Source organism: Rana temporaria, chromosome 3, assembly GCF_905171775.1.
Source record: "Rana temporaria chromosome 3, aRanTem1.1, whole genome shotgun sequence".
Classification (NCBI taxonomy): domain Eukaryota; kingdom Metazoa; phylum Chordata; class Amphibia; order Anura; family Ranidae; genus Rana; species Rana temporaria.
Window position 1 is genome coordinate 58,260,286 of NC_053491.1, and position 19,641 is coordinate 58,279,926.

At 44.5% G+C, this 19,641-nt stretch overlaps 1 protein-coding gene across 2 annotated transcripts in view; it reads left to right on the top strand.

Moving 5' to 3' along the window:
- FAM227B (family with sequence similarity 227 member B) overlaps nucleotides 1-19,641 on the top strand; it is a 521,136-nt gene that overhangs the window by 58,122 nt on the left and 443,373 nt on the right. For both annotated transcript variants that reach the window (XM_040342629.1, XM_040342628.1), the window contains exon 2: nucleotides 19,457-19,530. In XM_040342629.1, coding sequence (XP_040198563.1) covers nucleotides 19,480-19,530 — 51 coding nt within the window. In that variant the 5' untranslated portion in view covers nucleotides 19,457-19,479. The remainder of the gene's footprint in view (nucleotides 1-19,456; nucleotides 19,531-19,641) is intronic.

Sequence of the window (19,641 nt, forward strand, 5' to 3'; positions counted from 1 at the left end):
GTGATAGGGGGGATCCTTGGGGGACCCCACATGGCACCGTGCGTTTTTCTGACGTGAAAGATCCCAGTTTCACTGTTTGTGATCGGTTTCCGAGAAAAGAGGAGAACCATGGTAAGGCATCTTCTGAGACTCCGGCGACTTCTGTTAGTCGTCTCAGTAGCAATTTATGGTCTACTGTGTCGAAGGCTGCGCTTAGGTCCAGCAGAACCAGGAGACACGATTCTCCTTCGTCTGCGGCCTCGAGCGCATCGTCCCATATTTTCAGTAAGGCCGTTTCTGTCCCGTGTCCGGGACGGAACCCGGATTGAAATGGATCGAGTAGGTTGTGGGTATCCAGATGCTGTTGCAGCTGATTTACCACCACTTTCTCCATTATCTTGGACAGAGCATTTAGACCTGTTATGGGACGGCGGTGAGTTGGGTCCATAGGATCCAAATTAGGTTTTTTCAAGATCGGCAGGATTGTGCCCTCTTTCAGCAGGGAAGGCACTATGCCTTCCTTAAATGACTGATTTATAAGCTGTGTGATTGGAGGCGCCAGGATGTCGGCACATTCCTTCAGTAGCTTGGTGGGAATGATGTCATTGGGTGCTGTGCTGTTGCGCAACGCACCAATGCATTTTTTGGTGGTATCTATGGAGATGGGTTCCAGAGTGAACTTAGTTGATTGTAGAGGCTTTCTGTCAGTGTTTTGTAGTTGATTGAAGAGGGGGCTGAGTGGAGTATTGTTTTGCCGAATACTTACCCGAATTTTTTCAATTTTGTTGATGAAGAAATCCGATAGTTCATTGCAGAACTCTTGGGTGTCTGAAGTGGGGACTTCAAGACATCCCGGATGCATGGTCTGGGTGACCATCCTGAAGAGTTCGCGTGGGCGATTCATTGCGCTGTTAATCACCATGGAAAAGTGAAGTTTTTTGGCTTTGAAAATTTCCTTGTGATATCGTGTTGTTACTGCTTTGTAGAAGTTGAGGCGGTCTTCTGAAGGACTTCTTTTCCAGGCGGCTTCCGCCCTTCTGCGCTCTTGCTTCAATAGCGACAGCTGGTTATTGAACCAGCTGGACTTTTTTGCCCAGCTGCGGACTTTGCGCTTTGGTGCTGCTAAGTCGGCTGACTGTAGCAGAGCTGCATTTATGGCATCCAATGTATCTGAGGCTGCTAGCTGAGGAGGAATAACCCCAATTCGGTTTCCCAGGGTAGATCTGAAGAGTTCCGAGTGGAGCTTCTTCTGAGATCTAGCCCAGTGTATTGTCACCGGCTTGGGTACTTTCATAACTAGTGGAATTCTGGGAATTATGAAGCTAATTGCATGGTGGTCTGTCCATGGCAAAGGTTCATTACCCAAAATGTTTATTTTCAGATTTTGTCTGAAAATTAGGTCGAGTGTGTGACCTGAAGCATGCGTGGGACCGCATATAAGTTGCTGAAGTCCTAACCCTTCCAGGTGGTCGATGCAGGCCTCCGCAATGGGATCCTGTGAGGAGTTGGCCCACAGATTGAAATCCCCGAGCAGCAAAAGATGATTGCTGTTAAGGGAGTAAGTGGATATGAACTCCGTTAATGCTGGAAGCAACTGCGATTTGGGCCCAGGGGGCCTATAGCAGAGGAGAATGTGAACGGTCTCCTGGGAGTGCGCTTGAAGTTGAAGCGTAAGGGTTTCCATAAAAGGTAGAGGATTTTGAAGGACCGGTTTAGTGATTGCAATATGAGACTTATGAATCACCGCCAGGCCTCCTCCTCTTTGCCCTATTCTATTTTCCGTTAAGATGCAATAATTTGCTGGTACCAGTTCTCCGAGAATGGTGTTGCAGTCGTCTGACAGCCAACTTTCTGTAATAAAGAGGCAGTCTAGATCGTTTTGTAGTAAGAAATCATGGATTTCTGAACGGTGTTTAACTGCCGATCTAGTGTTAAGCAGCGCACATGATATGTGCTTGAGCTGTGTTGAATGATTGAAATTTTTGATGATCGATCGTCGATCGACTCTCAAAAGTTGATCTGATATTAAGGCTTTTTTGGTGACAGCAGGTAATATTGTTGCGAATTGTCTCAGACCCCAAATGGTTTCTGCAGAGTATCGCAATTTAACCATTGTTGCCAGTCACCGTGGGCGGGGGGTGCGGGTGTTCGGTGAGAGAGGATTCGCAGAATCCTCGCTCTCAGCAATCTTTGGTCCAGAGGAAGGCAAAAAAAACCCTGGGCAAGCTTGCCAATGTGCTGCGGCAGGGAAAAAAAAATCCTTCCTGATCCCTAAAGGCGATCGGCTCAAGCCCTGGATCAAAGACTGATGACTTAATGAGGGGAAAAAAGGGGGGGGATGCTGGGTGTCACTGTTGCTGGGGTGCACCAAGATGGCCGCCAGGCAAAAACACAGGACCCAGGCTGGGGGGGCAATCAGGTTGGTAAAAAAAATGATTCCACCGATCTGGTTGCTAAACAGGGGGGTGGAGGGGACCTCTAGGGGTGCAGGGGCGATAATCAGAGAGAACTGCACTATTGGTGGCAGGTGCAGGGAGAAACGGTCGGAGCGCCGGTAGGCCGCGGACTTTCCTGAGGCGCGGCGGCCGCGAAAAGTAGCAGGCTGGCGCGGGCGTGTGAAAACGCCGAAAAGCGCCGAAAATACACCCAGGGGGGGTGTCTGGGGGCCACCACAATCGTGGGTGGTCGTGCGAGTGGGGATTCCGAGCAAAAGACGGAATCGAGAGCCGCAGTGTGGGGTCTGTGTGACGGCTGCCCTGAGAAGGACGGCCGTCAGTGGTTCCCCAGGATGGTAGGCCCTGAGAGACAGGGTCTTACCTGCGGAGAAAAAGGAGTCCACGAGGAGAGAAAAGAGCTGGTTCCTGGTTCCTAGGAGCTGTTCCTTGTGCAGCACAGGTAATGGAAGTCTGCCTAGATTCTGACTGCCAGGTCTGGGTGGGAGCAGGCTCGTAAGCGGAAGGTCCGAAGCACCCTACACCACCTCTGACACTGACTGACTGACTGACTGACTGATTGACTGGGAACTAGTTGGTCACTTAACATTTGGTCTTTGACCTTTTTGGATGGTCATTACAATTGACATGTGGATTAGTGTCAGTTTTGAATGGAAAATAGCAGGTTAATAAACAATTGTAAATGCATAACCTGGATTAATTTACCAAATCTTTTAATCAAATAATTTACTTTTTTTTACAACTAGAATCACTTTCTTACTCGCCTCTTTAAATTCAGGGCTAAACTGTCCTCAGTATCTAGTATTGCATTCTCAATAGACACTCATTAGCAGCTCATTAGATGAGGGAATGGCAGTTGGTGGGACTTGGAATAAGGTTTATGGTAACAAAGGAAAACTATTTTCAGAGGGCAGTTTTAGTTCTGGCTAACACATGTAATGGCTGTCATCCAATAATGTCTCATCTAAGGTAGGTCTATTCTTTCAAAAGTTTAAAGTGGCAGCTAGATTCACTTAAGATTTCCATAGGATGTTCACCAGGGCAGTTGTTAGAAATCATGGGGCCCTATACAGCTACCTGACAACCCACTCCCCCCCCCCCCCACAAGGCCAGGGCCTGAGCCTGACCACCCCTCCCCGAGCCTGCAGGCATGTGTGCGTTGTGGACAAATGTGGATGTAGCAACATTTTAAGAGGAGTTTAAAACTTGTACAGAGCACATGGGTCAAAAGTAAGTAACAGAGTGCAGGTGTCTGGAGTATGTAACATACAGAGTGCAGGTATCAGGTGTATATAATATACAAAATGCAGGTGTCAGGTGTATTTAACTTAGAGTGCTGGGGTCAGGAGTGTGTAATATACTATATGTAGTTCAGGGTTCAGGAGTGGGTAATGTACAAAAGTTCAGGAGTGGGGAATGTACAGAGTGCAAGTGTCATGAGTGGGTAATGTACATGGTTCAGGGGATAGAACCATGAAGTGTAGGGGTCAGGAGTATGTAACATACAAATGCAAGGGTTAGGATGGGGTAACGCATGGGCAAAGGCAGCAGAAGAGGCAAAGGCTGCCAAGGCAGTGGATGGGTGTGTACATATGCTACAGTCGTGGTGCTTTACATCAAGGCGTGGCAAAAATGTGACCCCTTTTACTGTATGGGGCTGCCAGGCAACCACATGCAAATGCAGCACAGTGGTTTTTGGGGAATAAATTAGGTGGCAAGGAAGCAATATAACACTTCCTCACTGCCTGTCAAACACCCTCTAAAAAGCGATCCACAGCAGATCTCTCTTTAGAGGGTGACACAAGTGTACACTAATATGAAGCTGGGCACTTCTGGAAGAGTCCCTAGCAGTTTAGAAAAAAATTCCCTCTTCTCATTTGTTCAGTGGGTGGCCAGGGGCAGAAATTTGACTTTTATGACTTTTGGGTACAAAGGATAAGCCGAGTTATCTGCAGCGTCATGTTTCCCGACAATTAAAGTCTCAGGCTTCCCCAGCAGATTGATATAGGAGGGGCTATAATTGTTGGTAACTGCAACGCCTGCAGTCTAAAGTCATTAATTAGTCACCTTTCTGCCCTTGGGCCATATGTGTTCCCTGTGATACACCACAGACAGCTTTTCAGAAGGGCAGCAATGACTACTACCATTGTAAACCAAGTCTAAAAAATAGGGGGGATTTTGTTTTTCTTTAGCTCTTGTGTGTCAGCAGATTTAAAACAATTTTTTTCCTGGAGTTCTTCTTTAGACACACAGGCTTCCAGAGGACACAGTACTAACTCTGGAAGCATGTTCCATATCTTTACAGCACTAACACTAAAGAACCCTTTACCCAGTTTAAGATTAAACCACTTCTCATCCAACTCCATTGTGTGGCCACAGGTCTTCTTAGATTAAATAGTTTTAGAATACATTTTAACCTTAGATTAAATAGTTTTCTCCCAAAGATATAGTCAGCATTTGAAGATCTGTATATTGCAATCATGTCCTCTCTTATGTACCTCCTCTCCAGGGAGAGTTTACCTTTTGTTGTTGTTCCTCATAACTGAGGTCCTTCTGCCACCTTATCATTTTTTGTTGCTCTTCTCTAGTCCCTCTCCAGTTCAAGCACATCCTTTCTTAAAGGATCACTAAAGGACATTTTTTTTTTTAGCTAAATAGCTTCCTTTACCTTACTGCAGTACTGGTTTCATGTCCTTATTGTTCGTTGGCTGTAATTCTGCTCTGATCTCCACACTTCCTGGTTGTCTTTTTCCTTATAACCATCGTACTGGGAGCTTTTCACGGTGGTCTAAGCTGTCATTACTGTGTGTCTAAAACTTAACAGAACCAATCAGATTCATTTTAAAAACAAAACACTGCCCTGGATTTGTTTGTTTTTGTTCTGTGTGTCTCTCTAGTTCACAGGAACATGAAAACAGTTTAAAAGTGAAACTAACCTACAGGCACATTATATGATTGATTTTTTTATCTATTTGTAATCATTTTTAAAAAGGAATCAGTTAAGTTTTATGTCTCTATACCCTGTAAACAGTCATTTCAGCAACAAAAAAAAATTTCCTTTAGTGACCCTTTAAGGCCCCGTACACACGAGAGGATCCATCCGCTGAAAAATCTCAGCGGATCGGTTTCAGCGGATTGATCCCCTGGTGTGTACGTTCCAGCGGATATTTATCCACGGATATTTCCGAATTCCAGCAGATAAAAATTTGTAGACATGCTTACAAATCTATCTGCTGAAATCGGCACCAGCGGATCGATCCGGTGGTCTGTACAGACTCACCGGATCGATCCGTCCGAACCCATCCCTCGCATGCGTCGTAATGATTCGACGCATGCGTGGATATCCTTATATGACAGCGTCGCGCACGTCGCCGCGTCATCATCGCGGCGACGACGCGACACGTCACCGCGATGGGAATTCGGCGCGGATTTCAATCCGATGGTGTGTACACTCCATCGGATTAAAATCCGCAGAGGATTTATCCGCGGATACGGTCCGGCGGACCGTATCCGCGGATCGATCCTATCGTGTGTACCAGGCCTAAGAATGGTGACCAAAACTGAACAGCTTACTTGTGATGTGGTTGAACCAGATTTTTGTAAAGTGGAAGAATTATAGTCTTTATCTCTTAAGTAAATACCCTTTTTAATGCAAGATAATAGTCTGCTGGCCTTGCTTGCTGCAGCTTGGCATTGCATACTATTGCTGAGTCTGCGCTCTGCAAGGACCCCCAGATGCTCCCCCTTTTGAGTAACTTGCAAATGTGTTCGCTCCCAAGTGTATTAATTTACATTTTTCCGAGTCTTTCCCCGATAGATCTGGTGTATGATCGCCTATTTTAAGTTTGTACAGGGAGGGCACATTTATATGTTTAGATATACTGGGGCAGATCCACAAAAGCATTACGCCGGCGTATCTATTGATACGCCGGCGTAATTTTAAATTTCCTGCGTCGTATCTTTGTTTTGTATCCTCAAAACAAGATACGACGGCATCTCGGCTCGATCCGACAGGCGTACGCCGTCGGATCTAAGCTGCAATTTTTCGGCGGATGCTAGGTGGCGTTTCCGTCGAATTCCGCGTCGAGTATGCAAATTAGCTAGTTACGGCGATCCACGAACGTACGGTTGGCGCTTTTTTTCCGTCGTTTGCGTTCGGCTTTTTCCGCCGTATAGTTAAAGCTGCTATTCTGAGGCGTGCTCAATGTTAAGTATGGCCGTCGTTCCCGCGTACAATTTAGAATTTTTTACGTAGTTTGCGTAAGTCGTTCGCGAATAGGAATTTGCGTAGAATGATGTCACCGTCGTAAGCATTGGCTGGTTCCGGTTTAATTTCAAGAATGCGCACTGGGATACCCCCACGGACGGCGCATGCGCAGTTAAAAAAAAACGTTGTTTACGTCGGGTCACAAAGTATTTACATAAAACACGCCCCCATCTTAGAGATTTGAATGGCGTGCCATTACGCCGCCAAAGATACACTACGCCGCCGTAACTTACGGCGCGGATTCTTTGTGGATTTAAAAAAAAAAAAAGTACGGCGGCGTAGTGTATCTTAGATACGCTGCGCCCGGCGTATAGAAGCGCCGATCTACGTGGATCTGGCCCACTGTCTACTGGATACGGTCTACTGGTTAAAGTATGCTGATGTGTACCATGGATTGGGGGTGGTGGTATGTACTGGAAAAATGTGAAACGTCCACCGGGGGAGAGGAATGGGTGTTATTCTGCATTTAAGTGTCTATATGTGTGCTGCGCCACACTGACTGAGTGTAATGTTTGTGCTCTGGAACTCTTTGGCCCAGATTCAAGAAGCAATTGCGCCTGTGTAACCATAGGTTACACAGCGCAATTGCTTACTTGCCCCGGCGTTACGAATGCTCCTGATTCAGGAACATCGTAACGCCGACTGCAGCCTAAAATCTGCGTGGCATAAGGCTCTTATGCCACGCATATCTTAGGCTGCATTCTAGCGATGGCCGCTAGGTGGCGTTCCCGTTGTGCTCAGTGTATAGTATGCAAATTGCATACTAACACCGATTCACATCATTGCGCGAGCCCTGCGTACGCAATTTACGTAGTTTGCGTACGTCGGGTTTCGCGTAAGGTTGCACATCCTAAAAGCAGGGGCAGCCAATGCTAAAGAATACCCGTCGTTCCCGCGTCGCGAAATTTGAAATCTACGTCGTTTGCATAAAAGTGATTCCAGCGCCATTCACGTTCACTTTGAAGCAAATGACGTCCTTGCGACGTCATTTGCCGCAATGCATGTCGGGAGCGCGCCTAATTTAAATGATTCCCGCCCCCTACGGGATCATTTACATTAGGCGCCCTTACGCAGGGCAAGTTTACACAGCGCACACGCAATTTACGGAGCTACTGCTCCGTGAATCGCGGGTAGCGCAGGAAATTTGCGGGGGCGCAGGGCAAAAACGCTGCCCTGCGCCTCCGTAACTAAGGGGCAAATCTACCTGAATCCGGGCCTTAGTTTTTTGTTTTACTTTTGTTCAATAAAAACCTTTTGTTTGAATTTTTTTTTTACATTTTTCAATATTAACCTCTTGACCACTGGGCACTTAAACCCCCTTCCTGACCAGACCAATTTTCAGCTTTCGGTGCTCTCACAATTTGAATGACAATTACTCAGTCATACAACATTGTACCCATTTGAAATTTTTGTCCTTTTTTTCACACAAATAGAGCTTTCTTTTGGTGGTATTTGATCACCTCTGGGTTTTTTATTTTTTGCGCTATAAAAGAAAAACGACTGAAAATTCTGTAAAAAAAAAAAAAAAAAAAAATTGTTTCTGTCATATTAGCAGGTTATTTCTCACACACAGCATATGCATACCACAAATTACACCCCAAAACACATTCTGCTATTCCTCCCGAGTATGGCGATACCACATGTGTGCGACTTTTACACAGCTGGCCACATACAGAGGCACAACATGCAGGGAGCGCCATCAGGCGTTTTGGAGCACCTAGACCAATTCTGACATTTCTCTCCTACATGTAAAAATCATCATTTATTTGCTAGAAAATTACATAGAACCCCAAAACATTATATATGCTTCTTTAGCAAAGACCCTAGAGCAGTGATGGCGAACCTGTGGCACGCGTGCCACAGCTGGCACGCCAAGCCCTCTCTGTGGGCACTCAGCAGGCTCCCAGGATAGGAGAGGGAATCCCCCAGCAATCTAGTTATTTTCACTCGTGCGGGCGCGGAGTAGCCGGCTCCCTTTCTATCATTAATGCGATCGGGCAGTGGGACGGCAGATGTTTGTAAAGCCCTCCCTGCATACACTAAAGCAGCCCAATGGAAATAACACAGAGGGAGTGTCTGCTGTAAGCAGCGCGCAATGCCTCTGAATAGCCAGGAAGAGAAGAATGATCCTCCCTTCCTGGACTTGGGCAGCCAATAGGAGAGCGGCTTCCTGTGCAGGCCGGGCCTCCAGCACTGAAGCATGGCAATATGGAGGACTTTGGCTGAACACATGCACAGGTAGGACAGTGCTATGGGTGAGGGAGGGAGAGGTGAGGGCTCGCAGAGGACACTGCTGTGTATGTGGGGGGGATGTGAAGGGGGCAGAGGACAATGCTTTGTTGGGAAGGGCCCTGTGTTCTGAGCGTCCCATCCCTGTATTCTGAGAATCCCATGCCTGATCCATCCCATCCCTGTATTGTGAGAATCCCATGCCTGATCCATCCCATCCCTGTATTGTGAGAATCCCATCTCTGATCCATCCCATCCCTGTATTCTGAGAATCCCATCTCTGATCCATCCCATCCCTGTATTCTGAGAATCCCATCTCTGATCCATCCCATCCCTGTATTCTGAGAATCCCATCTCTGATCCATCCCATCCCTGTATTCTTAGAATCCCATACCTGATCCATCCCATCCCTGTATTTTGAGCATCCCATCTCTGATCCATCCCATCCCTGTATTCTGAGAATCCCATCTCTGATCCATCCCATCCCTGTATTCTGAGAATCCCATCCCTGTATTCTGAGAATCCCATGCCTGATCCATCCCATCCCTGTATTCTGAGCATCCTATCTCTGATCCATCCCATCCCTGTATTCTGAGAATCCCGTGCCTGATCCATCCCATCCCTGTATTCTGAGAATCCCATCTCTGATCCATCCCATCCCTGTATTCTGAGAATCCCATGCCTGATCCATCCCATCCCTGTATTCTGAGAATCCCATCTCTGATCCATCCCATCCCTGTATTTTGAGAATCCCATCTCTGATCCATCCCATCCCTGTATTTTGAGAATCCCATCTCTGATCCATCCCATCCCTGTATTTTGAGAATCCCATCTCTGATCCATCCCATCCCTGTATTCTGAGAATCCCATCTCTGATCCATCCCATCCCTGTATTCTGAGAATCCCATCCCTGATCCATCCCATCCCTGTATTCTGAGCATCCTATCTCTGATCCATCCCAGTATTCTTAGAATCCCATACCTGATCCATCCCATCCCTGTATTTTGAGCATCCCATCTCTGATCCATCCCATCCCTGTATTTTGAGCACAATGCACTCCTTTGAAAAAGCACAAAGGTTTTTTATCTGGACACAATGGTAAGGTTGTTGGTCCCTTAGGGCTCATTCAAAGGGATGATCAGTCCTATCCTCCTGTACAGAGCCGCTGGTAGATTTATTCCATGTTGGCACTTTGAAAAAATTAAATTGGTTTTGTGTCGCGGTTTGGGCACTCGGGCTCAAAAAGGTTCGCCATCACTGCCCTAGAGAATACAATGGCGGCCGTTACAACTTTTTATCTCGCATGGTATTTTCGCAGAAATTTTTTGAACGCGTGTTTTAAAAAAAAAACTGTTTTGTGCTTAAAAAAAAAAAACAGTAAAGTTAGCCCAATTTTTTTTCATAATGTGAAAGATGAAGTTACGCCGAGTAAATAGATACCCAACATGTCACACTTCAAAATTGTGCACACTCATGGAATGGCGCCAAACTTTGCTACTTAAAAATCCCCATAGGCGACGCTTTAATTACTTTTATTGGTTACATGTTTTTAGTTACAGAGAAGGTCTAGGGCCAAAATGATTGCTCTCGCTCTAACGTTCGCAGAGATACCTCACATGTGTAGCTTGAACACCGTTTTCATATGTGGGCGGGACTTACGTATGCGTTCGCTTCTGCATGCGAGCACACGGGGACAGGGGCGCTTTAAAAAAAATAAATAAAAATTATTGTTCATTTTACTTTATTTACTTGATTTTGACACTTTTTTCCCCAAAAATACATTTTTTTATCACTTTTATTCCTATTATAAGGAATGTAAACATCCCTTGTAATAGGAATATAGCATGACAGGTCCTCTTTACAGTGAGATATGGGGTCAATAAGACCCCACATCTCACATCTAGGCTGGGAAGACTGCAGAGTATCGCGCAGGGTATTGGGGTATTGCAGAGTATCGCATAGGGTATTGGGGTATTGCAGAGTATCGCGCAGGGTATTGCAGAGTATTGGGGTATTGCAGATTATCGCGCAGGGTATTGCAGAGTATTGGGGTATTGCAGAGTATCGCGCAGGGTATTGCAGGGTATTGCAGGGTATTGCAGAGTATTGCACAGGGTATTGCAGAGTATTGGGGTATTGCAGAGTATTGCGCAGGGTATTGGGGTATTGCAGAGTATTGGGGTATTGCAGAGTATTGGGGTATTGCAGAGTATTGCGCAGGGTATTGGGGTATTGCAGAGTATTGGGGTATTGCAGAGTATTGGGGTATTGCAGAGTATTGGGGTATTGCAGAGTATTGGGGTATTGCAGAGTATTGGGGTATTGCAGAGTATTGGGGTATTGCAGAGTATCGCGCAGGGTATTGGGGTATTGCAGAGTATTGCGCAGGGTATTGCAGAGTATTGGGGTATTGCGCAGGGTATTGCAGAGTATTGGGGTATTGCAGGGTATTGCGCAGGGTATTGCAGAGTATTGGGGTATTGCAGAGTATTGCGCAGGGTATTGCAGAGTATTGGGGTATTGCAGAGTATTGCGCAGGGTATTGCAGAATATTGGGGTATTGCAGGGTATTGCAGATTATAGGGGTATTGCAGAGTATTGCGCAGGTTATTGCAGAATATTGGGGTATTGCGCAGGGTATTGCAGATTATAGGGGTATTGCAGAGTATTGCGCAGGGTATTGCAGATTATAGGGGTATTGCAGAGTATTGCGCAGGGTATTGCAGATTATAGGGGTATTGCAGAGTATTGCAGATTATTGGGGTATTGCAGAGTATTGCAGATTATTGGGGTATTGCAGAGTATTGCGCAGGGTATTGCAGATTATAGGGGTATTGAAGATTATGGGGGCATTGCAGAGTATTGCACAGGGATAGCTGAGCTGGGATGGATGGATAGATGGCTGGATCTGTGACTGCAATAGTCACAGATCCAGCCACAGCGCTGCTGCTGACACCCGCTCCCCTCCTCTCCTCTCCTCTCCTCTCACACTGTACCGAACGGTCAAATGACGCCGGTTTGTTTACAAGTGATCGCTCCGAACACCGTTTTCATATGTGGGCGGGACTTACGTATGCGTTCGCTTCTGCATGCGAGCACACGGGGACAGGGGCGCTTTAAAAAAAATAAATAAAAATTATTGTTCATTTTACTTTATTTACTTGATTTTGACACTTTTTTGCAGAGTATTGGGGTATTGCAGAGTATTGGGGTATTGCAGAGTATTGGGGTATTGCAGAGTATTGGGGTATTGCAGAGTATTGCGCAGGGTATTGGGGTATTGCAGAGTATCGCGCAGGGTATTGGGGTATTGCAGAGTATTGGGGTATTGCAGAGTATTGGGGTATTGCAGAGTATTGGGGTATTGCAGAGTATTGGGGTATTGCAGAGTATTGCGCAGGGTATTGGGGTATTGCAGAGTATCGCGCAGAGTATTGGGGTATTGCAGAGTATTGGGGTATTGCAGAGTATTGGGGTATTGCAGAGTATTGGGGTATTGCAGAGTATTGGGGTATTGCAGAGTATTGGGGTATTGCAGAGTATCGCGCAGGGTATTGGGGTATTGCAGAGTATTGCGCAGGGTATTGCAGAGTATTGGGGTATTGCGCAGGGTATTGCAGAGTATTGGGGTATTGCAGGGTATTGCGCAGGGTATTGCAGAGTATTGGGGTATTGCAGAGTATTGCGCAGGGTATTGCAGAGTATTGGGGTATTGCAGAGTATTGCGCAGGGTATTGCAGAATATTGGGGTATTGCAGGGTATTGCAGATTATAGGGGTATTGCAGAGTATTGCGCAGGTTATTGCAGAATATTGGGGTATTGCGCAGGGTATTGCAGATTATAGGGGTATTGCAGAGTATTGCGCAGGGTATTGCAGATTATAGGGGTATTGCAGAGTATTGCGCAGGGTATTGCAGATTATAGGGGTATTGCAGAGTATTGCAGATTATTGGGGTATTGCAGAGTATTGCAGATTATAGGGGTATTGCAGAGTATTGCGCAGGGTATTGCAGATTATAGGGGTATTGCAGATTATGGGGGCATTGCAGAGTATTGCACAGGGATAGCTGAGCTGGGATGGATGGATAGATGGCTGGATCTGTGACTGCAATAGTCACAGATCCAGCCACAGCGCTGCTGCTGACACCCGCTCCCCTCCTCTCCTCTCCTCTCCTCTCCTCTCACACTGTACCGAACGGTCAAATGACGCCGGTTTGTTTACAAGTGATCGCTCCGTCATTTGACGGAGCGATCACGTGGTAAACGGCCGGGATCAGCGGCAATTTACCGTGATCCGTGATGCGCCGGGTCTTCTAGACCCGGCGAGCACGGACACTTCCGCGAGCGCGCCCCAGGGGACGCGCAAACGCGGAAGTGCACGAGGACGTCCCAGGGACGTCCTGTCACAGTAACTCGACCGCGCTGTAGCAGTATTTTTGCTATAGCGCGGTCGGCAAGTGGTTAAATCTCTACTGCCATATAGCTGCCCACTTGTCTATTTTAACTAGGTCTTCTTGTAAATTTGCTATACCCCATTGCAAACACTGAGATTGAACTCTTTAAATTATTAGATATAGAGTTTAAAATTAACAGAATTGGTCCCAGGACAGAGCCCACTGCTCACAACTCTAGACCATTCAGAAAATATGGCATTAATCACTACTCTCTGGACATGCTCTTGTAACTAGTTTTCTATCCATATGCTGAAGTGCACATTGAACAGTCTTGATTGGCCCTAAAATGCTGAACGAGAATACCGGACGGGATGCCTCCTACACTTAATAACATCTATGTTCATTAGTTTAATATCACAAAAAGACTGAGTTTTGTAATGGGACACTGCCACTGAAGTAAATACTGCTGTTTAAGGGCTTTAAAATGGCCAGACTTATGCCGCGTACACACGGTCGTTTTTCGGCATGAAAAAAACGAAGTTTTTAAAAACGTCATTTAAAATCATTGTGTGTGGGCTTCACATCGTTTTTCGGCTTCTTAAAATGTCATTTTTCGGGTTATAAAAAATGATAGTGTGTGGGCTAAAACAACGTTTTAAACCCGCGCATGCCCAGAAGCGAGTTATGAGATGGGAGCGCTTGTTCAGGTAAATTCATAATGGAGTAAGCACATTCATCACGCTGTAACAGACAAAAAAGCGCGAATCGTGTTGTCGTACGTGTTGTACGTCACCGCGCTTTGTTCATCATTTTTCAAAAATGATGGTGTGTGGACAACATAGTTTTTAATGATGAAGTTGGAAAAACTTCGTTTTTTGGACGTGCTGAAAAATGTCATTTTTTTTCATGCCAAAAAACGACCGTGTGTATGTGGCATAAGACTTCAGAAGATCTCTCATTGGCCCTAGTAACAGTTAAGTTTTCATTATGAGGTCTTGTAATTTTTCTCAAGGGGCTCAGTCTCTGCCTCCTATTTGGTTAAGGCAAACTTTCTAAATTCTTTGCTACTTTACTAGAATTAAAGGAAAATTCAAACTACCTTTGCAATAGGGTACCATCTGTACTGCAAATGATTGTTTTTGCAGAGGGTATCATCACAAAGTAGCTTTTCGAAAATTATCCTTTGCTGCACGGCAGCCGGTTCGCTCCCATTCCCTCCAACACTTTTAAAATTGATCAACTTGGGAGATCAAAATGTACAGTGCTACAAATCAAGTGAAAAAAAAGTTAAATGCGAAAAAACAAGCATGTGCATATGAATCTTATAAAAAAAAACAATAAAACATGCAAAATACCCCAAAACATTAAATATGAATGTATGTAAATAAAATAATATATTATATAATGCATAAAAAAGAATGACAATCTTATAGAGATAAAATCATCAAAGTTGGCTAAATCAAATGTCAATGTCCAAATAGAGTGGAGGTGATTCACAGTGACAGAAAGAAAGTCATTTTATGGTTCAGTGCAGGTGTGTAAACAGAAGAAGCTCAACGCCATCCAAAGCCCAAGGAAACATCACACCACCCTGGTACAACAGGTGGGGGCTTACCAGTAATATATGACCGCTAATAAATAGTGGTCAAAACACACTTTGAGCTGGTAATGGAATCCTCAAAATCCCTCGCCACATAATCCGAACAGCAACCATGTGGCCTTAAGATGTATCTCCCTGACTCCTGCTTACATGGGCAACCATTCCCTCCAAGGATAATAAATCTTGTGTTGTTGGATGCAAGGACTTCTATACAGTTTAATTTATACAGGGTATGTACTGGCATCTTTTGAAGCCCTCTCCAGCATCCTTTTATGGAATAGCCTAGTCAGTCTCCAGACCTTAATCCTATAAAAAATTTATGGAGGGAGCTAAAGCTTCAGGTTGCCAAGAGACCTTTAAGGATTTAGAGAAGATCTGTAAAAAAGTGTGGACCAAAATCCCTCCGGAGATGTGTGCAAACCTCCCAACTACAAGAAACTTCTTACCTCTGTACTTGCCAACAAGGGTTTCTCCACCAAGTACTAAGTCATGTTTTAGTTGGGCTGCAACTTAATTCATAGCACTTTGTTTTATGTGTTTTTGTCTGGATTTTTGGTTGATATTCTGTCTCTATCATTTAAAATACACATATGATTAAAATTGTAGACCTTTCTTTTCTTTGTAAGTGGGCAAACTTACAAAATCTGCAGGGGAACAAATAATTATTTTCCCCACTGTATGTAGTCTTGTCACAAGCTATGTTCAGCAGCAGACAGGTGCAGAGTCAGGATCAAGTTCAAGGTCACCCAGATAGCAAGTATAACTTGCCACAAATTTGTGACAGTGTTGAATAGTAAGTCTGTTATCTTGCTGCACATTTTCACTGGCAAGTTGTACACTTGCAGAACACTTGAACCACAAGTTCTATTTGACACTTTTCCAATTTGTAAATATGCATGGCAAGTTTCGAGCAAGAGCAGAGTTACAGTGGTGAATCTACATCAAGAGCTCTGCTAATCTACAGCATGAAAATTCAGCCACGGTGACCCCTGTGGTGAGATGACTATTGCACAACATAACTAAACCAGAACTTGCAGCAGACTTGCAGAATGTTTGAAAAGAAAGTTGATCTGGAGTCATGCAATTGTGCAACAGACTTGTAAAGCTTGGCAAGTCTAGCAATAGCTTAGAAATTCATTTTTAAACTTGCAGCACAATTGCTTGCTATCTGGGCAGAAACAAGCACAGGTCGGTAAAATGCTGGTAGCGAGGTACCAAGTCAGACGGAGACATGGTCAGAAATCCAAGTCGAGGTCGCTAACACAAGTGAGCAGCAGACATAACAAGCAACGGTTATCCAAGAGAGGTGTCGGGCGTAGCCGGTTCAGGAACAAGGCGAGCAGACTTTCAAGAAACAGGAACACAGAAATGAGAAGCTGACGACTTTCCTCTTGGACACACATGATACATTTCTTAGGGTCTGGCAACCGTGGATAGCGTATACCCAACCTAATTGATTTGATAATACGCTTCTTTCAATTTAATGATTCTCTGGCGCACACTGTAGAACTCTTCTTCATCTCTCCTCCTTATTTCTGGCTTATTTTCCTTCTTTTCTTCCTCCTTTCTAATTTTTTTTACTCTAGTCTTATTCTGTGTATCTATCCTATAGGCCGTCTGGGGAGGTCCTGGTTAGGATGGTTAAGGTAAAAACACTTTTACAGTTGTACATTACATTCTCACTTATATGTAACCCTATTGTCAAAGAGCTTTGATGTTTTACCTTGTTTAGTAGGTTGTCCATGTCTCAAATCAGTATGCAATTGGGATTCTTAAGCTCCCTCATTTAGAGACTCATGGACCTTCGTTACAAATTGGTATCGAATTAGAACCTTCCTTACAAATTTTTGTACATTGTCGATGTCATGTTCACGGCACTTGACTTTTTGTATGTCTTACATGCAATGTAACCATCGCATTGTTGACCTAATCTGTTGGATTGAATCCTAATTAAATATTTTGTAAAAGAGAAACAGGAACCAGAGCTGAAGACAATCCAGCACTAAGGCCAGGCAGTCTCTCAGTTTAAATAGGCAGCTGGGCGCCCTAATCTGTACATGTGTGTGCACGTGTGTGCATGCGTGCACATATGCACCAATGCTTATGGCATTTTGAATGTTAGTCTGCAAGGGGTATACCACCCCGCTTGTTTACCTTCAGGGGAGTAGAGAATAACAGGGGAGGGTGTGGGGGTGGGAAAATAGACATAGAAAGAAGAGGGTTAGAAAGGAAATATATGTGCATGGATTATTGTAAGACCCCTGATGTCTCATTAAAGTGAATCTGTCACAAACCGTTTGTCACATAGTGGACTTTTTGTCCTCTATGTGATATAAATAGTCATAAATAAAGGTTAATAGTGTCCAAACTAAAGTTACACCCAAGCACATTATATTTTTCAGCAATTTGAAGATTGAGACCTTTTTGGACCATACAGCTTACATGATAGCCTATTTGGACTTTTAAAAAGTAGGTTTCACAAAATTATTGCTTGGGACTCCATCAGCTCCCTTGAGGCGCAAGGCCCCAAATTCAGGTCTTTAATGTGTTCTGCTAAGCCACTGATCCTGATATTCCCCCTCCTGCTATGGTCTTCAAATTTGGTTAGAGATCTTGTAAGGTCTACTTTAACCACTTAAGACCCAGACCAAAATGCAGCTAAAGGACCTTGCCCCTTTTTGTGATTCGGCACTGCGTCGCTTTAACTGACAATTGCGCGGTCGTGCGACGTGGCTCCCAAACAAAATTGGCGTCCTTTTTTCCCCACAAATAGAGCTTTCTTTTGGTGGTACTTGATCACCTCTGCGGTTTTTATTTTTTGCGCTATAAACAAAAATAGAGCGACAATTTTGAAAAAAATTCAATATTTTTTACTTTTTGCTATAATAAATATCCCCCAAAAATATATAAAAAAACATTTTTTTTCCTCAGTTTAGGCCGATACGTATTATTCCACCTAATTTTGGTAGAAAAAAATCTCAATAAGCATTTATCAAGTGGTTTGCACAAAATTTATCGCGTTTACAAAATAGGGGATAGTTTTATTGCATTTTTTTTTTACTACTAATGGCGGCGATCAGCGATTTTTTTCATGACTGCGACATTATGGCGGACACTTCGGACAATTTTGACACATTTTTGGGACCATTGTAATTTTCACAGCAAAAAATGCATTTAAAATGCATTGTTTATTGTGAAAATTACAATTGCAGTTTGGGAGTTAACCACAGGGGCGCTGATGGGGATATGTGTGACCTCAAGTGTGTTTACAACTGTAGGGGGGTGTGGCTGTAGGTGTGACATCATCGATTGTTTCCCCCTATAAAAGGCATCACACGATCGATGACGCTGCCACAGTGAAGAACGGGAAAGCTGTATTTACACACAGCTGTCCCCGTTCTTCAGCTACGGGGACCGATCGCGGGACTCCAGCGGCGATCGGGTCCACAGGTCCCGCGGTCCCGGAGCTTCGGACCGGGTCGCGGGCGCGCGCCTGTGACCCACGGCTGGGTACTAGCACAGGACGTACCTGTACGTGCATGTGCCCAGCCGTGCCATTCTGCCGACGTAAATGTTCAGGAGGCGGTCCTTAAGTGGTTAAGCATGCCTATATCTTGTTTATGGGAATATACAACTGTTATTGTGTCATCCATCTTGTCTTCTAGGTCATTCATGTGGTCAGTTTTTGCTTGAGTTTTTCCGTTTTAGTGTTGAGCTCTTTCTGTAGGAGAAGTTAATTTTTTTTTTTAAGAAAACAAAGTCCCAGCAAGTTACCTTGCCCAGGATATCCTGTTTAACAGGAGAGCTGCCATTTGATGAGATTCAGGTTGTTAAGTAAGTCTTGGGAGTAATATTAGGACTCCATTGAAAGTTGTGCTGTGGGCATTTTTTTTGGATTGCATGTGACCAAATTGATGGTTGCTTTGTCTGTTTTATGGGAGGTAGTGGAGGAGTTTTTCCCCATATGGGAGTTGTAGGAGTGGGGAATTTCAAGAGGATACAAAAATAGTTTTCTCTATAGGAAGGCAATGGATTGTCACTGTAGTATAGGTTGAGAAGTGATAAATGGCTAAGGTAGTCTTCAGGGAGCCTAAGTGGTCTACAAATGGCATGTCCCAAACCAAGAATGTATAAAGTTTGCCTCTAGACCATGGGAGGGTTGGCTTTTCCTTGTAGCAATGTAAGAAAGACGCAGGCACATCTTTGCCAAGGGAAATGTGACCAGCGGTGATGAAGGGGGGGCAGGCACTCATCACCTATCTGTGGTGGCTATCCACATACTCCACACTTGCAGGCCAAGGGAATGACTGGGGAGAGGAGATCCTAGCTGCTCAGCATAGCAGGTTGCTACTTCATTCCATGTATCCCTGTATTTAGATCTCGATAAAGATGAGATTGCATTTTTAAGCAGCCACCCAGAAATAACTCCTGTCATGAGCACCTGAACAGTATATCTATGCAAACCATTTACTTATGTATATTGGGTTTTTAATTTTATGGTTTTCATTAAATATTTTTTATATTTTTCTCCAGTTTAGATAATTCCAATCTAGATAATGGAAAAGCCACCAAGTACATTTGAAGAATTTCTTAACTTCCGACATTTGGTAAGATATAAAACATTATACTAGGGATTTATCTGAATTGTTAAACAGTATATTTTCAGACACCTCACACTGAAAGTTAGATATACTGTAGGTCTTAAACATATACGATCA